This window comes from Lepisosteus oculatus, chromosome 22, assembly GCF_040954835.1.
Source record: "Lepisosteus oculatus isolate fLepOcu1 chromosome 22, fLepOcu1.hap2, whole genome shotgun sequence".
In the NCBI taxonomy this organism is placed as follows: Eukaryota; Metazoa; Chordata; class Actinopteri; order Semionotiformes; family Lepisosteidae; genus Lepisosteus; species Lepisosteus oculatus.
The window spans coordinates 8,256,088-8,269,434 of NC_090717.1; the positions used below are offsets into that span (position 1 = coordinate 8,256,088).

Below are 13,347 nucleotides of genomic sequence, written 5' to 3' on the forward strand. Positions count from 1 at the left end.
GAGATTAAAAAATATAATTGGCTGCAGATTGGGTAGGGTTAGGAACACCCAAGAACATGCAATGTGCAATACAAAACATTGTAAAAGCAATGCCATAAATTACAGATTGTAGGCCCATGTAAACATTTTTAAACCACAATACTAGACTGGATATTTTGTACACAGTTCCACGTGAATTACAGCATAGACGGCTGATCCCTATAGTGGGCAGCATTGGTAGGACTGTGGCTCTTGGGTTTGAATCTGGAGTTTGCATGTTCTGCCCATGTTCACATTGGTTTTCTTTAGGTCCTAAAATCCTCCCATACACTAGGAGTCTCTAAAATGCCCCACAGGTTTGTATATGTGCAGCCTTTGATGAGCAAGTGTCCCTTCTAACATGTGGTCCCACCATGTGCCCTGTGCCTGCTGGGTTAGGCTCAGGGCCATTGTGATTCTCTCACAGATAAAGCAACTACTGAAAATGGATGGATCAATGTTGCTTAATGCAGGCTTACAGGCATTAACAGGCTCCATGTTTTTTAATGAGCGGTGGTAATAAATTTGCTTCTCTCTGGCATGCTGAACGATGATAAGCAGCCACAAAGTAATAGGAAAAGCAATTAAAAATAAAAAAAGTTTCATTCACACACCTCTGTTTAAAACAAATCCCACCAACAGTGGGACTTAAATCCCACTTCCACTTAACATTAAAAACAAAGGGTTTTCTCAGGCTGAAAACACATTCACATTACTGCTGCCTTCACTGACTGTTATTGACATGATACAAGTATGTGTTTTAGCAGGCAAAAACCGCAGAATGTGGGTAAAATTGAGATAATGATGTGTACAGCACTGTCTCATTATCAGATGCCCATTTCTGTGGAGCTGGAGGTGGACTGGAGGGGGTCTCATCATTATAAAACACAACGCACACAAAAGTCTCTTATCTGGAGCTCTCAAAAACACATACAAGCATAATCACCAATTTCCAGCCCATTCCCCATAGCATGCAAACAGATAAACATGTATGGCATTAGGAATACGGGGCAAAGGATAATACAGATGAAAGAAGTGCCAACTTTATTTCCTCCCCACATCTCCTCCTGTCAAACCACACTACTTTGAACAGTCAACACAATGTCAATAGTTATCATTCAGAATTGGCTCATCACATTGCAATGCATTAAACACTTCAAAGGGTGAGGATAGATTTAATTATCTTGATTTTACATCATTATACGAGCCTTAGAAATCTTGTTATTAGACTGTTTTATTGCAAATTGCTTCTCCCCTGAATTTTTGTTTTAAGGTGGCAAGCCTGTTCAGGGAATCTAATCCGTGATGTGTGTCCCTTACTGCTACTGTGGATTCATCTCACACACTCACTGGTGAGAAACAAATTGATTTCTAAGCACTCGGGTATAAACCCTGCTGGGACACACGGTTAATACTCGCCAGTCCTGCCGATTTGTAAAGGATATTTGCCTTCCAGCCAGCACAGCCAAGAAAATGAAGTAGAGCTTTAACCACTGGATTCCAACAACAACCAGCACGTGACAAGTAAAAATTACTCCTGGTAATTGTTTTCATTAAAAAAATCTCTGAAGAAAATACCCAAATATGGGAAGAGAAAACTAACTTTTTTGATGAATGAGTGTATCAAAGTTACACTGGATTGAAATCCAAATGAAATCAATACTCACTTCTTACTCAAACATATACGATTTGCATAGACTTTACTAATCAAATAGGATCTGAGCATGAAGTCTGACAGCCAGCTTTTTACTGAACACAAGCCAGTATCAGCCCTTTTTAGGGATAGCTAGGTATTTCAAGGAAACCTTTCAAGAAGTTGGCACAAATTGGACCTTCTTAGATTTATGACCCCACCTTAAGTTAGCAGACTTGGGTGGGTAGCATACAGAGACTACTTTTTAAGTATAAATTACAGTAATGTCAGCCTGAGAGCATAACAGTCAGATGAAATACTGCAGGTGGAGTTGCAAATTATAGTCCCCTGAGTAAATTCCAGCTGAAGCATTCTCAAACTAAACTACATTTTTTCACTGACAATTTTCATTGATTTTTTAATGGACTATGTGATATATTGGGGCAGACATCTGTGCAATGATAATAAAACAGTTCTCTCAGTTTGTATCAGTGTTATACATTGTATTTTGCAACATCCCATAAGACCTCATGAACACAGCTTGGTAGGTTATAAGCAACTGCCAATTATGAGCGTTTATCAACCCCTTCTCCAATTTAACTGTGCAGGCAATTCCTCTTTTTCCCCACTTTCCTTAATAATGAGGTTGTGCTACGGAATGGTCCACATACACAGACCTCCCAGACCTTCAGATGTACTGAATTCTCCATTTTACTCCTTGTGACGTGTTCTGGGAATGTTTGGGATAAACAGAGTGGTATAAATGTAAGGTGTCACTTGTATCCTTACAGGATTTAAACAGAAACAATCATATCGTCATCATCGACGTCTTTACAATTACTTCAACTTTGCATAATGAACAAAAACGTTACCATAGAGCTGCCAGATATGGACTTTGTCTTCATAGGGCAGGTTGTATTTGAGGGGGTCTCCCACAGGACCTTGGTAGTAAGGCATCATGATGGACTTTTTGGCTGAAGTATGAGCCAGACCAATGGCGTGACCAAACTCATGCACTGCAACGGCAAACAGGTCCATTCCATGGGAATCTTGAAAGAAACAAAAACGACAATTTTAGGGCATATTTCTGGAAATCAACCCATATGTTCCCTTCCAATGACAGTTGGTTTCTTTGAAACAAATAACAAAACAAGTGACATTCAATTTGAGAAACATCAGCTCTTGCAAATGATAAAAAAGCCTTTAAAAAGAAGTCTGTTTTATTAAAAACTACCTCTTTGACACTTAACGGTATTACATTTCTATTTAATATAATTTTTGAGTTGTCATTGTTATTTTATTCCCAATTTCCCCATGTTGTTTAAAGTTTACAGTTCTGTACTTTGTGACCCAATTCAGAGTTCGTTCATAAGAGAAATCCAAATTAGTTCACACTGCTACAAAGGCTTTTTATAATATAAAACAAAATTGGCAGTTGCTCCAGTTTGCTTCTCCTTACTGATTTGAGACAATCAGCTTGGTTAATATTGAGAGACACCAGAAATAAAACCAATTCAGTGGCAGCAATCAGAGAGAACTCCTCTGAGATACAAAACATATCTAGGCCTAACAGCTATTAAGAAGCATCAGGGGACTTTCATTGGAGGGAGCTGACACTGTTACATCTGCTCTGGGAACGTACTCTCCCTGCCAGATAAATATGCCTATCCTCACCATTTTCTTCCATTTAGGATAATCTTTAAAAATAAACAAATCAAAAAAGTAGAATCCTGAGTGACTCAGTAAGTTGTAAGCATAAGCATCTCTGGTTCGAATCTGGATGAGTTATGCACTGACTGGGTGTATCTGGGAGTCCCCAAGCAGTGGCACATAATCTATATAATGTCAACAGGTTTGGCAGTGTTTGAGCTGTCCAGCAGGTTTGACCTCTGAGAGCAGTGCATCATTCCTACGGGAGACTCACAGCATAAACACTGGTAACTCTGACATTTCAGAAAGCGTGCCCTTTTCCCACTATCCCCCTTGTTGACACTTTAGTTTGGGTATTTGTTAGTGGGACCAGTAAGTCGGGACCGCTGCTCACCCTTCGGTCTGTGTGGGTCCTAATGCCCCACTACAGTGGCAGGGAAACTATTCTGTAAAGAAAGGCGCCATCCTTTGGATGAGATGTTAAAAACAAAGTCCTGACTCTCCGTGGTCATTAAATAAAAAGTAGGGGTGTTACCCTGGTGTCCTGGACGAATTTCCCCCACTGATCTTTATCCATCATGGCCTCCTAATAAACCCCATCAATTGGCTTCATTATTCTGTTCTCCTTCCCACTAATAGCTGGTGTGTGGTGAGCGTACTGATGTACTGGTGTATTGGTGGTGGTGGAGGGGAGTCCCCATTACCTGTAAAGCGCAATGAGGGAGTGTCCAGAAAAGCCATATTTACTGTGAGTGTAAGGATTATTAATGCAACAGGCCCTAAAGTACCTGCAAATCTGCTTCTGTCCTCTAACTGCTTCTTCCAAATTGGGGTTGTGGTAGAGCTGGAGCCTATCCCAACAAGCAACAGGCACAAGGCAAGGTACAGCTGGATGGGACACCAGGCCATGACAGGACACTCATACAGATGCAGGTACACACGGACGCTAGGGCCAGTCTTGCTCAGTATCGTTTTGGACTGGGGGGGGAAACTGGAGCACCACTCTGTCACTGTGCCGCCCAGCCTGCTGTTGGTGATGTTATAAAACATTATTCAAATCCTCTGCCTCATACTATGATTAGGATTACAGACAGTTGCTAACATAAAATAAATCTACAGTAGACGTTAGTTATTATCACATTTCTGGCAATCTGCAAATGTTTTATAAATACGGTATCAGAAATATTAGTTCATGGCATGTGCAGTCCCAAATGTGAAGGGTTACTACAATACGTCAGATCAATATACGATTATATGATTAAAAATTTAAGAATCTAAATTGGGATAAGGAGTATCTGAAGAAAAAAAATATTTCACAAATAAACTGTTCTTGTTGAAGTCCATACATATTATATAGGAACATTTTGCTATGAATATAAAATAACCTCTTCTCACTCCTGTCAGTAACTAATACGTTAACAGAATTACAACAGTAGTCTGTTTAGGATTGTTTTAGTCTAATGTCATAAGATGAATTAGAAGCTCTAAAACGTCTTATTTCACAAGTATTATAGTCTCTACCACAATTTAAGTACTGTAGAGTGTATTTTAACACATTAAGCTTAACTGGGTAATTCATCTGTCAAAAAGTCACACAAGGAAAAGATGAATAGATTGTTAATGGTCAATTAGTCAGGCAAATTAGGGGGATTTATTTAACGCAGGGTTAAACCGACCGAAAGGTAGTGAGTGCGAGAGGAATAAATTCCTATAAAGTAGAATTGCAGAGTTGTCTGTGACTGGAAAGCCTGTTTGCGCATGTTTATTGAAAATGTATGCTTTTGTTGGACATACTGCACGTCCCTAAATCTAGTCTTAAAGACAGCAGATTAAAGGAGCGACCATTCGGGGCTTGACTTGCATCGGCCTCCACAGAGTCTTTCCTGAGATTTTGTTTCTTTTGTATAAATCAGAAAAACACATTTACACTCCAGCCAGGTCATCAGAGTTAAAAAAAAAAAAGGTTCACATTCACAAGAGGAATGTGACAGCAACACCAATACAATGAGAAGGGAATGGAAGTTGAGTGCCCGGGACAAGCTGAGCTGTTCTCGAGGCTGTGGTTTTGGTGCCGCCCTCCTGTTGGCACAATTCTACAGGCGGGTAATTGATTTCTTTTAAGTTCGTTGTTTTCATCTGCACTCGGGAGGAGGTGGCCAACAGGAGTGCTTATGACAGGTGGCAACTCTTTTTGCCATATCACAAATTTGCCACAACAGCTGGTGGAGGCGGAGACTGCTGAGAATGATAAGCCAAAATGAGAAAGAGAAATATCCAGACACCCGGTTTTTAAGTTACAGTGGCTGCCTCTGAGGCCACAGGGGGCAAAATTGAAGAATCTGTGGCTTTAAAAACTCAACTCCTACAACCAAAATAATAATCCTGCTGTGCTCTCCTCCAAGTCCTAAAATTAAAAGCTGTTAGTGCCTGAAGAAGTGCCAACTTTCAGGTACAGAAAAAAGGTATTTATCTATGTTCTCTTCCAGCTCTTAAGGAATGCTGCACTATGCTTCTAGTTCTCTGCTGTGTGACAGTGAAAAACAACAGCTTAAGCAGAAAAAAAGCCAATTAAAAAAGCACATCCAAAATTATACTAAATTTAACCCACCATACCACAGTTCCCTGGTGACAAACTTCCTGAAAGTTTCAGTCATTATTCAGAGAAAGAGAATATTATCTTCTTTGAAACTGAATTTTCATCTCTCCTAATACGAATATCCTACTAAAGTAGGGGATTTCTACAGATCATAGGAAAAGTATAGGAAAGATGACATGTCTGTTCAACAAGGTAGAAAAGTCAAAATGTTGATGATGCTTCATATGTCCAGGGTTTGGTTCATTAAATGGGCATGAGGAAGCACAAATCTCCTACTGCATAGCAACTGTGTCCATTGCAGGTTTTACACAGTGCTGGAACTAACATCTGCCAACACCAGATGTTGAATATGTCACATGTGGTGTCTTACTGTGAGGAAATTCTCAATGACAGATGTGTGGAGTTAAAGAACACTGGAAACTGGCTAGTCAGTGCTAATATTTTCATCTTTTGGATGAGATGTTAACCCAAACTACTCTGTCATTATAGAGCTTTGTAGGAGCTGGGGTGTTACTCCAGTGTCCAAGTCCCAAATTGCACTCTAGGCTTTGACACCACCCTAGAATGTTCCCTTAATTCAATTGGTGAAGCACTTCCTCATTTCTCTAACTGATTTGCTGTCCCGTAGAGACAGGTTAGCTTCTCCCACTTCAATGGTGGATGAAGTGCATACTTTCCTATACATAAAGCATTTTGGGATCCTTCATATGAAAGCCTTATGTAAATTAAATTAATTAGACTCAATGTCGGAGTAATCGCCTGATACCAATTTGAGCTGAAGGTCAGAGGCTCTCTGTTGATATTCTAATTTTTATGATAGATGTACAAAGTAAAGCTTGAGGGCAAATACTGTGATTCTACACTGATGTTATTTTCCCTCACTTGTATTTTTCTAGTTTTGCTGTTAGGTTTGTAACTGCATAACACGTATGTCCAAGATAACTTGTATTAGAAATATGTGAACAGAAAAGCTGGTCTGAAGAGCTAAATATGCAGGTTTTGTTTTGCCTCAGGTTACCTCCTGTTTTTAAGAACACCTAAAAATAATGCCTGAGGGGTAATACCACAGAGAGGATAGCGAAATGAACTGGGGGTTTGGAAATTAAAAATGCATGCTGTGAATTATTTCCTTTTTTGCTTAAAGGACATATTTAAAATGCGGTAAAAGTCTTGGATTTAAACCTACAACCTGAGTGCCTCATTTATAAAACACTACTTATAATGAATATTTATATATGTCCAAGATAGATGTCATCACAATGACTGTTTTTCAGTTCAATCAAGTATTTTGTTAAGTTACAATTTACCACCAAATTATATATAGGCTATATAACCTTCTTGGGGAGGGTTACTGTTGATGTTGTTACTGTATATATCTTTGCTTATATTTTGCTAGTAGCCATCTGCATCTGTCCTTTCTCTAATATGCGGCACTCTGTATATTCTGTTCAAGTTACAGGAGTAACAATCCCTTTAATGTCAACCCAAGTGTCTTACTCAATACACACCCACTTCCTTTCCCATAATTCCCCTGGGTATTGACATTGACAGAAATCCATATTATCTTCTCACTTTCATGGTTCATCAGGACGTGGGGCTGTGGCTCGAAAAGCCTGAATTGGACCGCACTCCTACAGTGCGTGTTAAATGTGCTTCCCTGAGACTGCGAGAAATTTGCTTGCATTGACATTCCACAAATCTTTACAGCCCTCATTTGCTTAAGGGCCAAAAAAAGCTGATTGCTTGATTAATGGGATTATTTTAGTAGTGTAATCAGGTAATGCAATTTGGCTTAAATCAAACAATCACTTTGTTTCAGTCAAAGCCGAACATATCTGCAGCTCGCCAGGCTCACCTTGGTGAAGGAGCACGTGCCGTAGCAGTTGGCAGACACGGGCCAATTTGAAACGGCGTGTCTCCTTGCCACTCTGCTGAAATACTGTACCTGACTTGCTCTCAAGAGGGAACTTGTCTGTGTAACAAGTGTGTGTAGCTTTTAAAAATGTAGCACAGCTACGGAAGAGAAGAGCGCAGGTGAAGGTCACATTGCTGCCGCCTCGGGGATGTCAAGCTTTCCCTCAAGGTCTGAAGTTAAGATGGCACTCCGAGAGATAAAGCCAATCACAGATTGTTGCCTAAGGTGGTGGGTACATAAACAACCTCCCTGTCCTCATATGCAGCCACTCAAGGGGGGAACCTTAATAAGCCCTCTGAATACGCCGAGTTTGTGCGACAATGCACTCAGCGGTTGCTAATGAGACTGCCGCGGCACTGCAGCCACACTATTATGATGGGCGGGCAGGAATTCTTTGTGCTCTACCGTCAGTCTGACACGCGCGCTCCAAATACTGTGCAAGTCATCAAAATGTATTCATTTAATGAGTCCAGAGTGCGCAGTTTCAGCCAAAATAATCAGCCTGCATTAGCCACCTTGACAAAAGGTAATTAACAAAAGCAAAATCACTGGCATCGTAAATATAATCATTGCAGCAACTATCTGATGACCTTTGTAGAATGCGGTCTGCTTATTTACTGGAAGGGTAGATAAAGTGAAAGGGACTTTTTTGAGATGCATTTTTTTTCTTCAATTAACCAGCAGGGTGCGGTTTATGAACTATAATGGAATACTTAATGTTTGTTCATATTAATACCCCCCCCTGGGGAATCAGGTTGCACAGAGTTGGATTAAACATCATAATTCCGGCAGCATATTCAGAGGCTTTGATTCCAGCATGCCTTTCCATGTCAAGCATCAGAAGCGCCCCAGCTTTCCATGTGGAGAAACAAATAGCAATCTAAGCAACGAACGAAACAAAAAAAAACTGAATTATAATATTCATCTTCTTGCGAGATTTGTCTTCTCAAGTGGTTTAAGCACGTTCTCCACTCAGATAACACATTTGTTTGTAGCTGAAGAGCACGCTGTCCTTGGAAGTTATTTAAGACTATTGCTTTTCTAAAACATGGCAGAAGCATTCCCACAAAAATGACAGTTCCAGGAAAATCATTTCACAATTCCTTAAAAATCTGCATATGTACAGAAATAAAAAAAAACACTGAATGCAGTACCTTAAATCATATGGATTACGAGACTGATTTTGTGGACTTCCATCTATTTGAAATGGAAGATATGATTAAGCATGAAAGTTTTTTCCTTAATGCTATTGTTGTATAAGGCAGCTTATCATAGTGGGTAACACACTTAACTGGTGGGTTGTTGTTTTAAGTCACTGCTGTTGTACCTTGAGTGAGATATTTTACCCAGGTGCTCCAGTTCACCCGGCTGTATTAGTGGAGACCAGCACTGGTGCAGGTGATTCCTGTGATGAACTGGTGTCCAACCCAGGTGGAAGCTGGGAGTCACATGCTCTCCAGTCCACCTAATGCTAAAGCAACCATATGGCTCAGATATGGAAGCTATCCGCTAATGCTGTAGTGCATGTTTGACGATATACTTTACAACTATAATTTCAGAAATTAAAAAATGATAAAAACAGATCAGGGGAGTAAAAGTATCTTTTCACTTAATGGAAATGGCATTGAAAATAGAAATTGTCTGTCCTTCAATGTTGATGATAAAGGCAGCCAGGGCCTCAAAGGTGATAGTGGAGGAAAACAGAAATTATGAATGAGAAATGAAGCATCAATCACAGTGTGTCTCTGATGGGAAGACAGAGTTTTTCCGTTTCGCTTTCACCACTGTCATGTTTTCCATCTGGCACACGGCTCTTTGGCCAGATCCTCTAAATACTGCTCCAGAGCTTGATCTGAACAGCTGGTAATTGCATTGTGCCAGGAATGAATGCTCTAACCGAAGCAAAATGAGCTCAAATTGAGGAGCATATGGATTGACACCTCTAAGCGATAAAGTAAAGCACTTCTCAGCAGCACTGTGAGAAATGGCAACACAGCAAATCAACATTACAGATGGGAAATCCACATCACAACCTACAGTGCTTAGTCACAAGTGCCTTCAATGCGCTCAGCCTCATCTGTACAACTGCCATGTGGAAATACAAAAGTGCAACTGAAGAAGAAATCCTGGACGTCTTTGCCTCTGCCAATAACTCTAAACGAAACTTTGTTTGGGGGGGGCAAACCTTCATACTAAAATCCGACCAAGAAATTGGTTAGGAGTGTGAAAGTATATTAGTGAGAAAGAGTTTACTTTGGTAATGTAGGCAGTCTGCAACTTCCACAGGGTTTGGAGTTGTGAGAAAAGCCAAATTCGCGTTTAGTCATATTTGACCATATAACCCTTATAAACAACCCCTACTAACCTCTTAGGGTAATTCAAGTTATCAAATATAATAAAAAATAGTCAATTAAATTTAATGACGACTGTATAGGCTCACTTACTAGCACTCATAGGCGAGCTTGATGAATTTTTCAGGAGAATAAAGCATTTTTTCGATATTTTGTATCTTCCAGGGCCAACCATGTAAGTTTAAGTGAGTTGAGTGTACTTTTTTTCAGAGTGGCGTGTGGGGACATCACTTTAAGAAGACAGACGCAGAGACACAAGTTATCTTAACTTGAGGTTTCCTACAATAATACTTAACCTTGCAGACTTACCTCCTAAACATTTTGTACATTGTCAGAAGGTCCCTTACCCTCCCCCCCCCCCCAATTCTATCATGGAAAACAGTATCAAGACTAAAATGAAACGTCCACCAGGGGTGTCCAGCCCTGGTCCTGAAGGGCCTAGTCTGGGGGTTTTCATTCCAACTCTTGACGAGGTAAACGAGCTGGTTACTGGCTTAACTGGCCCAATTGAATGGCTCCTCCCAGCTCTTAAAAAGGCCGCCGCCTTAAAAACACCTTGAAGACCTGGACCGGCACCAGGACCTGGATCAGGACCGGAAACCCCTGGTCTGACGGGAGTGGTGAGAGCAGGGTTGTGTCCTCCAGGGCTCATGAGGCAGGACTGACCTGGGGACCGGAAAGTCCACGACTCGTCGTCGTCGAAGTGGGTGTCTCCGGCCGCGTAGCTGTCGCCGGGGAAGAAGGCGTGGGCCACGGTGCCCCCCGGCCCGTCGAAGGGGTAGCCGTCGTCGTGGTCGGCCTTGGTGAAGTCGATCTGGATGTCCGCCTCGCTGCCGGCCACCTCGTGGAAGTTGAGCGGCGCGATGTCGCTCCACACCTTGAGGGCATAGTACATGAGCGCGCGCACGGTGTCGTGGCCCAGGAGGTGGGACTCCTTCGGAAACTTCCGGACCCTGCCGAAGGAGCACACACACGCCCCTGGCATGAAAGAAGGGTAGCCGACTCTGCAGCAAGGGTTTATCCCCGAATCTCTATACTCTAATATTAAATTTAAAAAAGCAAACAAACCCCACTTTGTCATTTTTGTCAGTTTTTATACAAAAAGGTTTGTGGGAGTCTGAAACAATCTGCCCAGCAATGTTGTCAAAATTGTCAGATTAATGCTCTGGTTTCTTTCGATCAACAGCGGGACGAAATTTTTAAAAATAGCAACTAAGCTGGATGGGCTGAATGTCCTCTTCTCATTTATAACCCTTCTTATGTCCTATGAGCACATAATACCAATCTAAATATTTTAAATTGGAGAGTGCGTAAGCGTATTCTCATTCCTGAAAGCTGTCAAGGTGTGAATTTACATAATAGGGCCTGAGGCTGTTACTATGCAGAGGGTGAAATGCTATCCTAAAAAACACAATACAAACAAGTGCAATGCTTTTTCTCGTCCTTAAATTGCAATTGAAGTTCTCCATCAGTGAATAGAGATTAAGAATAATTCAGGACACTCAAAACGTCAAGTAAAAAAAAAAGAAGAGCTTTACTCTTTGTCTAGGATTAATTTATCTTCCACAGCTAGACACACTTAATAGACTTACCGGCACAGTTCAGCTTTGCTGGCATTAAACAAAAATGAAACTGTGACTTCAGTTCTGGTTACCTGGCAACCCAGTGCTTGACAACACTCAGATCTGCTAAGCCAAGGCTGACATGGGATTCACAAATAGGAGACCTCAGGTGGGAGAAATCCACACACAACAGGAGAAAAGGAGCTGAGCAGTGAGCAACCTACTGCCTTTTGGGAATTCATTTTCTGCCCCAGACTTGAGCACACATCCACTGCAAAGACTGTATTAGAAGAATGCCAGTAGGAAAACCGATACATGGAAAAAATCCATCTTGCAGAATAATTCCGGCCTTCACCTGTGCTCTCCCTGATAGCTGCCGCTTTCCAGCTCAACTTCCAGCACACCATCCCAGCTGTCACTAAACAGCCAGGATCTCTCAACAACTGCCAATCATCATCATGGCTGTCAGACACTGGGTTTTCATCCCCAGTCATGAAAGTGAGTTGTTATACGCCAGCTGTAGTGGGATCACACGGCGTTCTCCCCATGACTGGAAACGTTTCACGGTGGGGAGGGGTTGGATGGGGGGGGGGATGGGAGGAAGACTTCTTGAAAAGAACAGTGGGACGAAACGCTGTCAAAGCCTCACTGCTCAATGTGATATTCTCTTCCCTGCTGCTGTCTGCTGTCAAATTATATATAAGCCCAAATTTACTCCTCGGCAAGGCATTAGAAATTGAAAGACCAACGGGGAGTGCGAGATAAAATTCACAGTTCGTGGTTCCACAAGATACAGGCATGATGTCTGGTGTATTTGTGTGCAAGCAAGCACCCCAAGTTAATGCTTGAGGCAACACACCACGTTCTTCAAGAAAACGGCCTCAGAGGACTTTGGGTTATAGTATCAACTTTGTCTAAATTAAACTGCTCTTAGCAACTAACTGACGTGGCAAATAAATGACTGACTTGAATGTTCTTTATAAATGTTCTTTACTCATTTTCTACTACTTTTTTTACTAAGACCAAGTGAAATCTGAATATCAAATCTTCAAAGGAAGAAATGAACCTATTGAAACTTAAGTCTGTGGAAAAAATCAAAGTAAATTCCATTGTCAGCATCTTCCTTAGAGCAGAACAAGTTTTTGGATATATTGTGGGAGAGGAAACTAGACTTTTTACTTCATAACATATAGCATAACATCAGGATATCGCATATGTAGCAGTTAAGACAAACGAAAAGGCAAACGCCTGATATAGAGTAGCTCTGCTACTTTTATTGTGTGATTACTTTTGGATTGATTGTACTATTTAAAGGAAGATTAAAATCACCTTTTTTAAATTTAAAAAGGTTTCCTAATGAATATTTACAGGCTGGCAAGAAAAAGATCTAATGCAACGGAAGTTAGGCCATTACAGGTTTTCTTTAGGCTGAGTCTGTCAGCCCTAATTTGCTTTTATTCTGGTGAGTTAGATTAAACTGACAACTAAAACTGCAAAAGCTCAAACCATATACATTTTATGTTAACCTCTCGTTTTTAATCTAAATAACCTTCCAATTGTTCACACACATACAACGGAAATGAAATGCCAAGATTATGTTGACGGAATGTCCAATATGCCCT

At 41.0% G+C, this 13,347-nt stretch overlaps 1 protein-coding gene across 2 annotated transcripts in view; it reads right to left on the reverse strand.

The window, feature by feature from the left end:
* The window catches only part of mmp17a (matrix metallopeptidase 17a), a 58,725-nt gene that overhangs the window by 9,812 nt on the left and 35,566 nt on the right, over positions 1 to 13,347 (reverse strand). For both annotated transcript variants that reach the window (XM_015365967.2, XM_015365965.2), the window contains exons 4-5: positions 10,830 to 11,116; positions 2,524 to 2,700 (exon numbers count right to left, since the gene is read on the reverse strand). In XM_015365967.2, coding sequence (XP_015221453.1) covers positions 2,524 to 2,700; positions 10,830 to 11,116 — 464 coding nt within the window. The remainder of the gene's footprint in view (positions 1 to 2,523; positions 2,701 to 10,829; positions 11,117 to 13,347) is intronic.